We start from the raw sequence: 14,662 nt of genomic DNA on the forward strand, positions 1-14,662 counted from the left end.
CCCTAAATTCTAAACCTAAACTCTAAACCCTAAATCCTAAATTCAAACTCTAAACTCTAAATCTTAAACCTAAACTCTAGATCATAAACCGAAACTCTTTACCCTATACCCAAATCATAAACCTAAACCCTAAACCTAAACCATAGATCCTAAACATTAATCCTAGACGCTAAACTCAAACCGTAAATCCTAAACCCAAAAAGTTTGAATTTGGATTTAAGGTTTACAGTTTGGTTTAGGGTCTAGGATTTGAGTTTGGGTTTAGAGTTTACGGTTTGGGTTTAGGGTATAGGATTTGGATTTACAGTTTGAGTTTAGGGTTTAGGATCTGAGTTTATAGTATAGAGTGTGGGTTTAGAGTTTACTATTTGGATTTCGGGTATAGGATTTGGGTTTAGTATTTAGGGGTTAGATTTAGATTTACGGTTTAGAATTTATGATTTAGGGTTTTGTTAGGCATCATTATTTTTTTCAATTATTTTAAAAATTTTAAATACAATTTAATATTTTTTATTAGTTATCTAGGTGGCACTTTGATTGGTGGTGAGAGAGGTAGTAAATTTAAAAGTTCACAATAGGGAGTGAACCTAAATTTTGTCTTTAGTAATATGAATGAAAGTACTTTAAAATCTAAAAAAGTTAATTTTTGGGAAACGAAAGAAAATCTAGAAAATATAGACTTATTCTTGGGTTCACCTTCTAGGGTAAATCTGTAGGTTCACCAACCAATAGGATTGTGTTATTTCATATTCGGTATCTTTTAAAAAGGAAACAAAGTATTGTTAAATTATATTATTTTTTAAAAATTAAAAGGTAAAAAGAAATAAATAAAAAATAGTAGTAATTACAAAAAAATATTTTTAACGTCGTCAGCAAAACATTAAACACTATATCGTAATCCCTAATCCCAAAATCCTAAACCCTAAACCCTTGGGTAAACCCTAAACTGTAGGATAAATCTTAAACTCTAGGATAAATCTTAAACTCTAAATCAAAATCACTAAACACTAAAACACTCAAAGGTTTAAGGTTTAGGATTTAGGGTTTAGAGTTTTAGGGTTTGTTTTTATTTAGAGTTTAGGATTTATCCAAGCGTTTAGGGTTTACCCAAGGATTCAGGGTTTACCCAAGGGTTTAATTAGGTTTATCCAAGGGTTTAGGATTTATGATTTAGAGTTTAGTGATTATGATTTAGAGTTTAGTGTTTTGCTGACGACGTTAAAAAGATTTTTTTAATTATTTTTTCTGTAACTGCTATTTGTTTTTTTACTTTTTTTTATTTTAAAAACATAATATAACTTAAAAATATTTTGTTTCCTCTTTTAAAAGATATCGATTTGAAATAATGAAATTCTATTGGTGGTGAACCTAGAGGTTGAACTAGGGGATGAACCCAAGAATAACTCGAAAATATATATGGATGAACTATTTTGTTGAATTGTTGGGAGGGTATGGGGGCTAATATCACATTTAAAAATGTTGGGTGTTATGTTGGTACCTTTACATTATTAAAGGATCCAAAATTTGAGACTTTTTCTATACGATTCACAGCTTGTAATGAGCTAGCGATCACAGTAGCCCCACGCTTCTCTAACGTACACCACAACACAACTTAAACTTAGCGTCATCTCTTCTTCTCATTGGTTTTTAGCTTTCACAAACACGTAAACTTTGATACATTTCATCCATAATCTCTCTTCAATGGCTGTATCACTTCAAACCAAGTACCCTCTAAGACCCATCACCAACAACATTCCAAGTACGCACCGTTCTTCACTTCTCCATGTTCGTGTCACGTGCTCTGCTACTACCACCACGAACAAGCCTCAAGCTAAGCTTCTGGTTGAGAACCGTTTTATGAGTCCTCCTCTTTCCAACGACCCATCTCTCCAGTCAACATGGACTCATCGTTTATGGGTTGCAGCTGGTTGCACTACATTGTTTGCTTCTTTATCTAAATCTATCATTGGCGCGGTTGGTTCTCATATCTGGTTAGAACCAGCTCTCGCCGGTTATGCAGGGTACATCCTGGCTGATCTAGGCTCTGGTGTGTACCATTGGGCCATTGATAACTATGGTGATGAGTCAACTCCTATAGTAGGAACCCAAATCGGAGCTTTTCAGGGTCACCACAAGTGGCCTTGGACAATTACGAGAAGACAATTTGCTAACAATCTACACGCTCTGGCTCGAGTCATAACCTTCACGGTGCTTCCACTAGACCTTGCGTTTAATGACCCGGTGGTTCATGGCTTTGTGAGCACGTTTGCGTTTTGCATAATGTTTAGCCAGCAGTTCCATGCTTGGGCTCATGGAACCAAGAGCAAGCTTCCACGTGTCGTGGTAGCGTTGCAGGACATGGGAGTGCTTGTTTCAAGGAGAGAGCATGCTGAACACCACAGAGCACCGTATAACAACAATTACTGCATTGTGAGTGGGGCTTGGAACAAAGTTTTGGATGAAAGTAAGGTCTTTGAAGCGTTAGAGATGGTGTTGTATTTCAAGCTTGGGGTGAGACCGAGGTCGTGGAGCGAGCCAAACTCTGAGTGGACAGAAGAAACAGACAGCTCCAACAACCAAGCATAATCAAGATCTAGAATCTGAGGTTTTAACGACAAATATTCATACATGTACAAGAGAATTGAAGATATATACTGATATAAGTTTTTCTCTGTAATTTTATATGCAATACAGAGTGAGTGCATTGACCCTAAAAGAAATATACAAAAGGTAGCAGCATGTAACAGTTTCAAGTATCAGATCCAACGAATGAGTAAAAGATATATGTTTTGACTTGGTATCTTAAAAGAAGTTGTTCTTTTTTTTTTGAAACACTTTTTTTTTCTGAGTTGTTCTTCTTTCTCATTTTTGAGTTACTTGGGTTTCTCAGTCTAAATTACAAACATTGAATACCTGAGGCTAACTACAGATATCCCAATAGTTAATAGTCCAAAAGAGTAGAAGAGCTAAACACACAACATCGAAAATTTGGAAAAAAAAACATAACCGCTAAATTATAAAGACAAGCATACCCACAGTCTACTCATTTTCTTGTTCTTTGGTTAAAGCAACTTCAAGACTCATGTGGCCTGGTTTACCATCCATGGTTTTCCTTATTACGGCAATGTGATCACCAGCCAAACGCATTGAAGAAGGATCTGCACAACACTTGTAACTTAGGTAGAAGATTGCATTGTTTGCCTTGAGCTTATCACGAGGCTCATCTTCAAAAGTTTCCACAACAACCTTGTTGAGCTTCAAGGGTAGGTCACCATCAAAACACTGCAATTACATGTCTAAGAGAACAACAAGTTTCAATTTGTTATTTGGGAGATAAAAGGAATTGCCAAAAAAAAGAAAGAATAAGACTTGCACGATTTGTTTTGGAGAATAAAGCGACTTCCATGAGAAGTTGCAGCCAGTCATTGTCATGCAGCTCTGATTCAGGCACCTGCGAGTGAATGAATAATACATAAGGTTACTAACTAAAACATATACAAGTTTAAAAAAACTCCATGAATGATCTGATGTTATTATTACCACATAATATTTTCTACTGTCACGTTCCAAGGCTTCATCAGAAAACCATTTGGGCATTGGACCTTTGTAGAATTCATGTACTACGCTCTTGTCCCAATTATCATCCAGACGCTCGTTACCTGATGTCTCTAAAAAACAGTTAGTCCTCTAAATAGTAAATACCCTTTTAAAGTGAGCTATACATAAACCGTTATAATCCTCAATAAATTCTTACGTATAGGTTCGATTCTGGAGGCTAAGTTGATCCACAAAAGTCTGACACCCAATGAACGGCGAGGTCCAAAATCGCTTAACAGCGTCTGAAAAGACAAGACCGAGCCAGTGGCAGGATCCGTTGCCTCCAAAGTTATGAACGAGTCATCGGATGAAGTCATCTGATCCCTACAAATCTCCCAACTCTTAAACTTAAAGTTTGTTCCCTGCCAAAACCAAAAAAAAAACTCAGAAAAGAAGGTGATCATCATAGAGAGACAGAGACGAATTAATAGTGATGAATGAACCTTCTGAAGATTGTAGCACTGGAGTCCAATCCTACCACAGAGACGGATATCATAGTTAGGATCATCTCCCCACTGCCTGTATAATGTAGGCGGATCCAGACCATCAGCCTAGCAAAAATCAAACGAGCGCATTATGTATGGTCCATCAGTCGAATCATCTCATCCGCTAAACATATATAAGATATTTTCTTACTTGGGAGTCCGAATCATCTCCTCCACGATAATCAAACAGCGACGGTTCGTTCCCAGTCTCCTCCTCCATATCCCACAAACTTGTCATTAGGTCCCGGGAAAAGTTGAATAACCTAGAGAACGAATACAATTATAATGGTTAGTTTTATATGTTTCAAAAAAAAAAAATGTACAATGTTTGGGTCTACCTTTTAATTTGGAAAAACTAAACAAAAGAAGTTTTTTAGAAAATAAGTTTTATAATAAATATTCATATAAATATACATATTTACAATATTCATAAATATTTCATAAATGCTTATGATTTTCTTCCTGTCATAATGGAAACAATTCTGGTTATAAAAAATAGATAAAGATCACTAATTTTTCTATTTTTAAAAATATTCACATTAAAATATTTTGAGTCTAAAAAAATATATATTATGGTTAATAATTTTTTTTAATAAAGATTTTTTTTTTTTTTTTTTTTTTTTTTTTTTACGGCATTGAATGATTTTTTTTAATAAAGATAAAGTCGGAAATAAACCAAAATCCAGACCCATACATATTGGTCTGATCTTAAACAAAAACAGATAGGGAAGAAGATAAACGGGAAAACTAGTTTATCGACAAGTTTCTCGGAGCAAAGCACTAAAGAAGACCACCACATCAACAAAAATTATCGTTGAACAAAAATTTCAAAAAAAAACTAGACCAAAAATAGAAGAGCCGTAATCGAGAAAAAGGCTATAGGCGACCAACAAAAATACAAGAGAGAAAGAGAGAGAGAAACACCTTATCTGAAGAATATGAAAAAGAAATGGAAACTCAATATTTTGCAGAAACTATTAGATATGTTGGTTTTAACACTTCAAAATTGATGGGAAGATAGACCGAAGCCACATTCCTCAAACAGCTTGCCTCCATCGCCTCCAACAAAACTCTTATCCTAGTTTTGACACCATCCTTAATAGGAGTGGACGTTCGGATACCCGTCGGGTTCGGATCGGGTATTTCGGTATAGAAGTATAAAATCTGTTCGAGTATTTCTACACTTCAGATCGGATTCGGATATTTTTAGTTCAGGTTCGGGTATTTCTTAAAACAGTTCTTTCCAATAATGGATTCAAACTTTTTCTTTATTGATGTAAAAAATTAAATTAATTATTTAAAATTAAATATTATTAGAGTGTTTAATGTATTAAAAAAATAATTTTTAGCATATTTTAAAAAGAAAGGCTATAATATATTTTTTGATAAATTTTAAACTTTCAGATTTTTAATAAATGTTAAATTTGGTTTTAGCTGATCAATGCTTTTATTTCTCTGTGTTTTCCTCTTCTGAGCAAGTGAGCATTGATTCTTGCACGTAATGACCCGGTGGTTCATGCAGGGTCTCCCTGGACCGAGTCCAATGCAATTTTGACTTCACACTTTCAATTTTACAGGCTTCCACATAAAATACATATTCATATCTTCTTTTTTTTTTTGAACAACAAATAAAAATTCATATCTATATATACACAATATAGAATCCTTAGATAACGATATATTAAATTAATGAAATTTGTTTTAAATTTATTTAACAAATTTAATATATTTTTTATTAAGTGTAATAAATATTTTAAACGCTTTAACTTATAACATGGCGAAAAATTATTTTGTAAATAATAAGATAATAAATATTTTGAACTTTTGGCAACTTTTTTCAAAAATTATAACATTGAATGATTTTGATTGTCCTAAATTTTATATCTTAAAAGATAGATGATTTATCATGTCCTATGTGATATATATATATATATATATATATATATATATATATATATATATATTAAAATAGAGCCAGTTTAATACTAATAAACCAAACCAAATATAATACAAACATATACATACTATTTTAATATTACTAAAGTAAATATAATACAAATTGAACTATGATATTATCGTGAGAATTTTTTTAATTATTCTCAAGATAATAAATTATCAGCTCGTCATTAAATTTTTTTTTATTAAAATTAATAATCGAGCATAAAATGTGACTCATTCTATGGAAAATATGACAAACCAGCAAATTCACTTTTCAAATAATAGTATATATTATGTATACATCTCATATTGATAAGACTCATGTACAATAATAAATAACAAATTACACAAAAAAATAATGCTCCCTCCGTTCTTAAAAGATCCATATTCTAGAGAAAAATTCTGTTTCAAAAAGATACATATTTTATATTTCCAATGCAATTTTTGTCAACTAAAATGAGAAATTGTGAAGTTCAAGAACATTAATTGCATTTCTTAAAATCTAATTGGTTTAAAAATATAGGAAATATAAAATTATAAAAAACTATGCATTTATAGCTAAATTTTAATATGTTTTATTAAAAAGTGTGAAAATTCTAAAACATTGATCTTTTAGAAACTGAGGGAGTAATAAATACTCAACTAACTTTATGGGATGAACTATAACAACAATAAAAGAGCTTATTAAACCTATCCATCGTTTTGTCAAAAAAAAAAAACCAATCCTATGAGTAAAATAAACTCATTCTCATTAATTAACTTTCAATGTACAAGTGTTAGTATTTATACTATGTACAGACTATGTTATCAACTGCTATACAAGGACTCTCTCTATACAAGTGACTCATTAGACTAATATAGATAATAGTCCCCCTCAAGATGTGACGAAGATATTAAGAAGACCCATCTTGCCAAACAACTTCTTAAACGGAGCAGGGTATAAAGGATTCGTAAACGGATCAGCTAACTGTAGCTCTGTTCTCACATGTAACAACGTGAACAAGCCCTGAACCAGCCTATCTCGCACTCTATGACAATCCATTTCCAGGTTCTTCGTGCGTTCATGGAACACAGAGGTTGTTTTTGTTTTTGTTAAATAAATGAATGGATGATGTTTTTTGTTTTGATAGATGACAAACTTTACAATGAGTATCACTTTTATTAGGCTGCTTAGGAAAATCTAAAATAGACTGTATAGACTCAAGTTTAGACAAAGAGGGATGACCCAATCTTTTATGCCATAAGGCGACACTAGAAACTGCAGCAACAATGATATTTTGTAAAGTACCTGAAGAGGACAATGACTCGATATCCAGAAAGTATAGGTTGGCCACCTCTCTACCCATTCCAATCTTTAATTCCCACGTACGATCCTGAATGCCACAAGAAGATTCATCAAACCAGACCCGACAGTGTAATCCCTTCGTAAGACAACTGACACTTAAGAGGTTGAATTTAAACTGAGGAATATACAGTGTTGGACCCGAATATGACCCTCAGGTGAGGTACCGATAAGCGTGAGCTAGCATGTGGGTTGCGATAAGCCCATCATAACAAAGGGAGCTGAAAGCCGAGCTGACGACTGGACCTGGGAGACATCATAGCAGAGGTCACGACAGAAAGTGAGCTAACACCTTAAGAGACTCGGTCAAGAGGAGCCTAAAGCGAGTTCCGTAATTGAAGCCGAATATCTCGGAGAACAGTTGAAGGGTTGCCAACGAAACCTAGACTATATAAAGACGGAGAAGATAAAAGACAAGCCATCTCTTTTCCATATATCAACTTTTGTACTAGATTAAAAGCATTATGTATTCTTTAGTAATCATCTCAAGATACATTCCTTTGTATTCATCATCTTTCAACTCATCAATAAAATCATATTCATTCTTCAAGTTTATTTACGGGATTCAGCCCACGATTCTCATTCATCTCTCTTGACCTAACCTAAATCTAAGAAGTGAAACCTTGTCTCTCACAATTGGCGCCGTCTGTGGGGACAAATAATCGAATCCCTTTCTCTAAAGCTTAAAGGATGAATCCATTAGACGGAACGAATCCATCTAACCCCGATCAATCGAACCAGAGCAATAGCTCACCGAATCGCACTGCTCCGGGGGCAAATAACCCGAGAGCCTCCGGAGGGACCAACTCTGGGTCCTCAGCCCTCAATAACCCATCGCATCAATCCGCTCCGAACCAAACGGAAGATCAGCTTTCTGAGATCCGTCGGATGATGCTCCAGTTAGTGGACAAAGCTCAAGAGACCGAGCGAACGGTGCAACAGTTAGCCGAACGGCAGCAACAGTTCGAAGAGATAACCAGATCTCAATCCGCAACGACCCAACCGTCCGTCCACCAGGGAAGAGGAGTCACTTTCCATGAACGGTTAGCTGACCCTTCCTTCCCTAGAGAGCGCCTGAACTTCTCCCCTGATAGCCCAGGTGCAGAAGGGCAGGAACCTGCTTTCCAAACGCCTCGCGCTAGGACAGCTCCTGCGTTTACCCCTCCTATCACCAGCACCATGGGGAGCAATGTAGCTACAACTAGCTCCATGCCTGATCGAAACACCGGTGGGAGCACCCGTTTGCCTCCACCGCCACCTCCTTCCGGGTCTGGAGCAGGAACCAACATACCGTCCGGGGCCAGAACATCAGCTTCAGTGTTTCAAGCTAGGGTTTCAACCCCAAGCACAGACGAATACCAAAGGACGGATGCTGATCCTGCAGCTCTCCGCACTAACCTCGCTCGGAGCCTAAGGACCAATGAGCGACCTATTTCGCCAGCTAGCTGGGAAGACGACCGAGCTCGGTCTCACCAGGAACCTGCTCGCCGAGTATCTGATAATGACCCAAATGTCCTTCCCTTCGAGGGACCTGACGCAATTCGCAGGTACATGGAGCGAACCCACGCAGCTCTCCAGAAATTGGGAGCTCAAGTTCACAAGGTAACGAGCTCAGCTCCCGAAATCGAGAGCTTAATTGAGGAGACTCGTGGAACTCCGTTCACCGATAGAATTGCCAACTCTTACATAAGAGATACTCGAAAAATTAAGATTCCTGAATACGATGGGAACGCAGACCCAAAGGCCTATTTAAGAGCCTTCCGATTAGCTATCGTTAAAGCTCACTTCACAAAGGAAGAGTGTGATGCAGGATATTGCAGAACATTTGCCGAAAACCTGATCGGAACAGCTCTCGAATGGTTCTCCAGCCTCGAGCCGAACTCTATAGACAGTTTCGATCAATTGGCTAACGCCTTTATGAAGCAATATTCAACTCACATCCTGAAACAAGCGTCTGAGGCTGACCTCTGGAAGATCAGACAAGGACTGGGAGACTCACTGCGAGTCTACATCGAAAAGTTCAGAGCAGTAAGAACTAAACTCTCGAATCCCAACGATCAGGTAGCCATTGAGGCTCTTAGGAGAGGTCTCTGGTATAAATCAGGTTTCTTCTCGGAGCTAACGCTAAATCCCCCTCCAACTATCGACGACGCCCTCCATAAGGCCTCTAGATACATTACCTTGGAGGAGGAAATGGCAGCATTAGATAAGCTCCACAGAAAACCCCAGAGTCACCCGAAAGGCGAAGCCTCCGATGGAAAGGGACCTCACAAAAGAGGTAGCTCCCGAAATAATCAGACCCAGGGAGAACATTCTTACGTAGTCGAGGAAGACAAGGAAGAAAAACCTGTCGCCGCGACAGCTAAAGCCCCCTGGTCCAAAGGTTATGACGAGAGCAAACATTGCTCTTACCACGATCGAAAGGGACATTCAACCGAAGAATGTTGGGACCTCCAACGACAACTGGCTGCTAAATTCGCAGCCGGAGAAATAAAAGATGTGGACCTCAAAAAGCCACAACCTTATCAGAAGAGAGGTCCCAGAGATAGCTCTCCAAAACGCGAGAGGTCACCTGAAAAAGAAACAGACTCACCACCCCCAGCTCCCAAAAAGAGAGTCGATATGATCCTTGGAAAGTTTCCACAAGGAAAAAGCCTACAAATCGAGGCCCTCTTGAGTAAACCACCTCCCCAATCGAGCCCTGGCTCAAGGATCGATTACATCCTTGGAGGGTCCGATGTGTGTCAAGACTCCGTTAACTCTATTAAAAGTCACGTACGGAAAGCTGTGTCAAACACTCAGTCCAAACCGACCAAGCCTGAGTCTAACACTAAGATCTCTTTCTGGGAGAGTGAGACATTAGACCTCGATAGACCTCATGACGATGCCCTTGTCATAACATTAAATATAGCAGGGTACGAGGTACCTAAGCTCATGATCGACACCGGAAGCTCCGTCGATCTTATTTTCTACAACGCACTAAAGGGAATGGAAATAGACGACTACGAAATTGTCGACCAGAAATCCAACCTCGTAGGTTTCTCAGGTGAAACAGCCACCTCATTGGGAACAATTAAGCTCCCAATTATAGCTGGCGGAGTCATGAAAATGACCAACTTCATAGTTGTCGACAAACCATCCCCTTTCCACGCAATCCTCGGAAGGCCTTGGATTCATAAGATGAAAGCAGTAGCTTCAACTTATCACCAATGCGTGAAATTTCCAACAACCAACGGAATAGCTACCATACACGGTAGCCAAAAGATTTCAAGGATCTGTTACCTGGGAGGATTCGAGATCATAAAAGAATCCCCCCAATAGCAATTACAGATCCAGGAGAGTCGCGAAATGCAACGAAATATCCGAGGTCCCCCTAAGAACCTCACCGAAAAAGTTAGCATCGACGACTCAAATCCTGAGAAACAGGTGAGCATCGGATCCGAGCTACCTCTCGAAACCAAAAAGGAGCTCGTCGAATTCCTAAAACAGAATATCAAAACCTTTGCATGGACCACCAGCGACATGAAAGGCATAGATGCAAATGTCACCACTCATAAGCTCAATGTAGACCCTACTTTTAAACCGATCAAACAGAAACGTCGTAAGCTAGGTCTAGAAAAAGCCCAAGCTGTCAACGACGAGGTCGATCGACTAACAAAGGCCGGGTCCATCCGAGAGGTACAATACCCCGATTGGCTAGCTAACCCAGTGGTAGTAAAAAAGAAGAATGGGAAATGGAGAATCTGTGTAGACTTCACCGATTTAAACAAAGCCTGTCCTAAGGACAGCTTCCCGTTACCTCATATCGATCGTTTGGTCGAAGCAACGGCTGGACACCAGCTCTTGTCCTTTATGGATGCCTTTTCAGGATATAACCAGATTATGATGGATCCTGAGGATCAAGAGAAAACCGCATTCATAACTGAACGAGGAACCTATTGTTACAAGGTCATGCCGTTTGGTTTGAAAAACGCGGGAGCTACCTATCAAAGGTTAGTAAATAAAATGTTCGCTGGACAACTCGGAAAAACCATGGAAGTCTACATCGACGACATGTTAGTCAAATCCTCAAAGGGGGAGGACCACATCTCCCATCTAAGAGAATGTTTCGAAATCCTCAACAAATACGACATGAAGCTAAACCCAGCTAAGTGTACCTTCGGAGTACCTTCCGGCGAATTCCTAGGTTACCTCGTAACCGAAAGAGGCATCGAAGCCAACCCGAAACAAATAGCGACATTCCTGGAAATGCCATCACCTAAAACGACCAGAGAGGTACAAAGATTGACCGGACGGATCGCAGCACTAAATCGATTCATCTCCAGGTCCACCGATAAATGCCTTCCATTCTATAAACTTCTGAAAACTAATAAGAAGTTCTTATGGGATGAAAAGTGCGAAGAAGCCTTCAAACAGCTGAAGGCTTACCTCTCGGAACCTCCGATACTATCCAAACCTGTAGTAGGAGAACCACTGTACCTGTACCTCGCCGTGTCGGCAGCTGCAGTCAGCGGAGTGCTAGTACGAGAGGAACAAAACGAACAGAGACCTGTCTATTATACTAGCAAAAGCTTAATAGACGCCGAGACGAGATATCCCACCATGGAAAAACTAGCCCTAGCACTCGTGACAGCTGCCAGGAAGCTGCGACCTTATTTCCAATCGCACTCGATCATCGTAATGACCTCACAACCATTACGGACGATTCTGCATAGCCCTAGCCAATCCGGACGATTAGCCAAATGGGCTATAGAGCTCAGCGAGTACGACATCGAGTACAGGTCCTCGCCGATTTCGTTATTGAGCTAGCATCCGAACATCTAGACCAGGAAACAGAGGTTCCGAAATGGAGCCTATACGTGGACGGAGCCTCGTCAAGGCAAGGCTCCGGTGTCGGTTTAAGACTAACCTCCTCAGCCGGAGAAACCATCGAACAATCCTATAGACTTGGATTTAACGCTTCCAACAACGAGGCCGAGTACGAAGCACTAATCGCTGGATTAAAGCTCGCCCTGAGCCTCGGAATTCGGGAGCTAAACGCCTACAGCGACTCGCAGCTGGTAGCTAGCCAGTTTCACGGGGAATACGAAACAAGGGACGAAAGAATGGGGGCATACCTCGAGGTCGTCCTAAACCTCACAAAGCAGTTTGACAAGTTCGAGCTAACGAGGATCCCACGAGGGGAGAACTCCTCAGCAGACGCGCTCGCCGCATTAGCTTCCACATCCGACCCTCTCGTAAAACGAATTATACCCGTGGAAGGAATCGAGAAGCCAAGTATCGACATAGCTACCAAGGCTGAGATGGATAGCAAACCAAAGGAAAAAATAGAGGATAACAGCCTCCCGACGGTAGCTACCCAAGTTTTCACGACATTCTGGTTCCCGAAAACTAGAACACGCAGCTTTAGAAAGCACACCTCCAGGAAAGCAACCCAGAACCCGGAAAACAACGACAAAAGTGAAGGTACTCACCGAAGTTCAGACTCCCTAGAGCCTAACTCTACGAGTACCTCCGGGGGCACCATCCAGACCTCGGAGCCACTTGTCTATAAAGTCCAAACAAGAAGCCGCACCGCTCTTAAAAACGCATCTAGGAACGCTACACAAACCACAGGGGATAACGAGGAAATTGGAGATATTCCTCAGAACCCAGAACCTACTCCAACGAATATCTCCGGGGGCACCACGGCACCAGGTCCCGAACAGGAATCTCCCTCCTCTCTTCACAACAAAGTTGTAGGGAGAGAAGACTGGAGAATACCGATCATGGATTACATCCTAGAGGGAAAAATTCCACCCAACAAGTGGGAGGCTCGAAAACTCAAAGCTTTAGCAGCAAGATACTGTATAATCGAGTCAGCCCTCCACAAACGAAGTGTCTCCGGACCTTACCTAAAATGCGTTCACGGCCTAGTAGCTATGAAACTCATGAAGGAAATGCACGACGGTTCCTGTGGAAACCATTCCGGAGGCAGAGCCTTAGCCATCCGAATAAAAAGACAAGGCTACTTCTGGCCTACCATTATCGCAGATTGTGAGGTCTACTCCTCATCGTGCGACAAATGCCAAAGGCATGCACCGATCATACACCAACCAGCGGAAAAGCTGTCTAACATATCAGCTCCCTATCCATTCATGAGGTGGTCTATGGACATTATAGGTCCATTAGTACCTTCAGGGAAAGGAAAGAAGTTACTAAACCTCCTGGTCCTAACCGACTACTTCACGAAATGGATTGAAGCTGAAGCTTTCCAACAAATAAACAGATTCGAGGTCGAAGGATTTGTTTGGAAAAACATCGTATGCAGGCATGGCGTCCCATACGAAATCGTAACCGACAATGGAGGACAGTTCATATCCCACGACTTCAAAAGTTTCTGCGATAAATGGAACATCCGCCTCACCTTCTCATCACCTCGGCGACCTCAAGGGAACGGACAGGCGGAGGCTGCCAACAAATCAGTTTTAGCAAACCTCAAGAAACGCCTAGGAGCCCAAAAGGAGCTTTGGTCGGAAAAACTACCCGAAGTACTATGGGCCTGCCGAACCACCCCACGAAAAGCTACAGAGGAAACTCCCTTCTCCTTAGCTTATGGGATGGAAGCTGTCGTCCCAGCAGAAACCACCGCAGGTAGCCTCAGACGGGAGCTCTGCACCTCAAATCCCGCAGCTAATAACCAGCTCCTGATGGATAGCCTCGACTTGATCGAGGAAAGACGAGACCAAGCCTTGCTTCGCATTCAAAATTATCAGCAAGCAATGGCACGACACTACAATTCCAAAGTAAGGCCCCGACAGTTCGCCGTAGGGGACCTAGTGCTTAGGAAAGTGTTCGAAGGAACAAAGGAACCGGGAGCTGGAAAGTTAGGAACCAACTGGGAAGGACCCTACCGAATTATCCACATAGTACGACCCGGAGTTTACAAACTCCAGAAGGTACGAACCGGGGTACCTGAAATCCGATCGTGGAATGCCACGAACCTCAAAAGATACTATCATTAGGTACCTAAAACCCCTGAACTACGTTTGGCTTGATCCCTTGACTGGGTACGTAGGCAACTCCGTCATGAGTGCAGCCCCAACCTCTTCTCACCAACCTCCTCACCTAAGCCAAAGGGGCAGGTGTTACCAAGAACACTTAGCCTAAAAATAGTTACTGTGTAAATAATCTGAATCATGTATTCTCTGATATCTGATATTAATAAAACGATTGATTCAGTTTCATAAACATCAAAGGTCTTAAAACCCTCCAAGAAAATTTAGGTCCCCCTAAATCGGGACCTAAGCTCAACAATCTC

The 14,662-nt window shown here is 40.3% G+C and overlaps 3 protein-coding genes across 6 annotated transcripts; 2 read left to right on the forward strand and 1 right to left on the reverse strand.

Moving 5' to 3' along the window:
• Positions 1-1,350: 1,350 nt before the first annotated feature.
• Positions 1,351-2,677, forward strand: LOC106403010 (fatty acid desaturase 4, chloroplastic-like). The gene has a single exon (XM_022707796.2). It carries the CDS (start codon positions 1,702-1,704, stop codon positions 2,584-2,586), a length of 885 nt encoding a protein of 294 aa, XP_022563517.1. The 5' UTR covers positions 1,351-1,701; the 3' UTR covers positions 2,587-2,677.
• A 215-nt stretch (positions 2,678-2,892) lies between these two features.
• LOC106403011 (UPF0725 protein At5g63820) lies at positions 2,893-5,756 on the reverse strand. 4 transcript variants are annotated; one of them, XM_048765779.1, is made up of 7 exons: positions 5,007-5,756; positions 4,234-4,345; positions 4,041-4,148; positions 3,755-3,959; positions 3,541-3,668; positions 3,376-3,451; positions 2,893-3,296 (listed from the first exon to the last, which is right to left on the reverse strand). In XM_048765779.1, the coding sequence occupies exons 2-7, from the start codon at positions 4,318-4,320 to the stop codon at positions 3,289-3,291; spliced, it is 612 nt and encodes a 203-aa protein (XP_048621736.1). In that variant the 5' UTR covers positions 4,321-4,345; positions 5,007-5,756; the 3' UTR covers positions 2,893-3,288. The 4 variants fall into 4 exon arrangements, with proteins under 4 accessions (XP_048621736.1, XP_048621737.1, XP_048621734.1 ...); XM_048765780.1 differs by having other exon boundaries at positions 3,541-3,659; positions 5,007-5,457; XM_048765777.1 differs by having other exon boundaries at positions 2,893-3,451; positions 5,007-5,743.
• A 6,348-nt stretch (positions 5,757-12,104) lies between these two features.
• Positions 12,105-14,366, forward strand: LOC106393791. Its single transcript, XM_013834456.3, has one exon. The coding sequence runs from the start codon at positions 12,105-12,107 to the stop codon at positions 14,364-14,366; it is 2,262 nt and encodes a 753-aa protein (XP_013689910.2).
• Positions 14,367-14,662: the final 296 nt, after the last annotated feature.

This window comes from Brassica napus, chromosome C8 (assembly GCF_020379485.1).
Source record: "Brassica napus cultivar Da-Ae chromosome C8, Da-Ae, whole genome shotgun sequence".
Lineage (NCBI taxonomy): Eukaryota > Viridiplantae > Streptophyta > Magnoliopsida > Brassicales > Brassicaceae > Brassica > Brassica napus.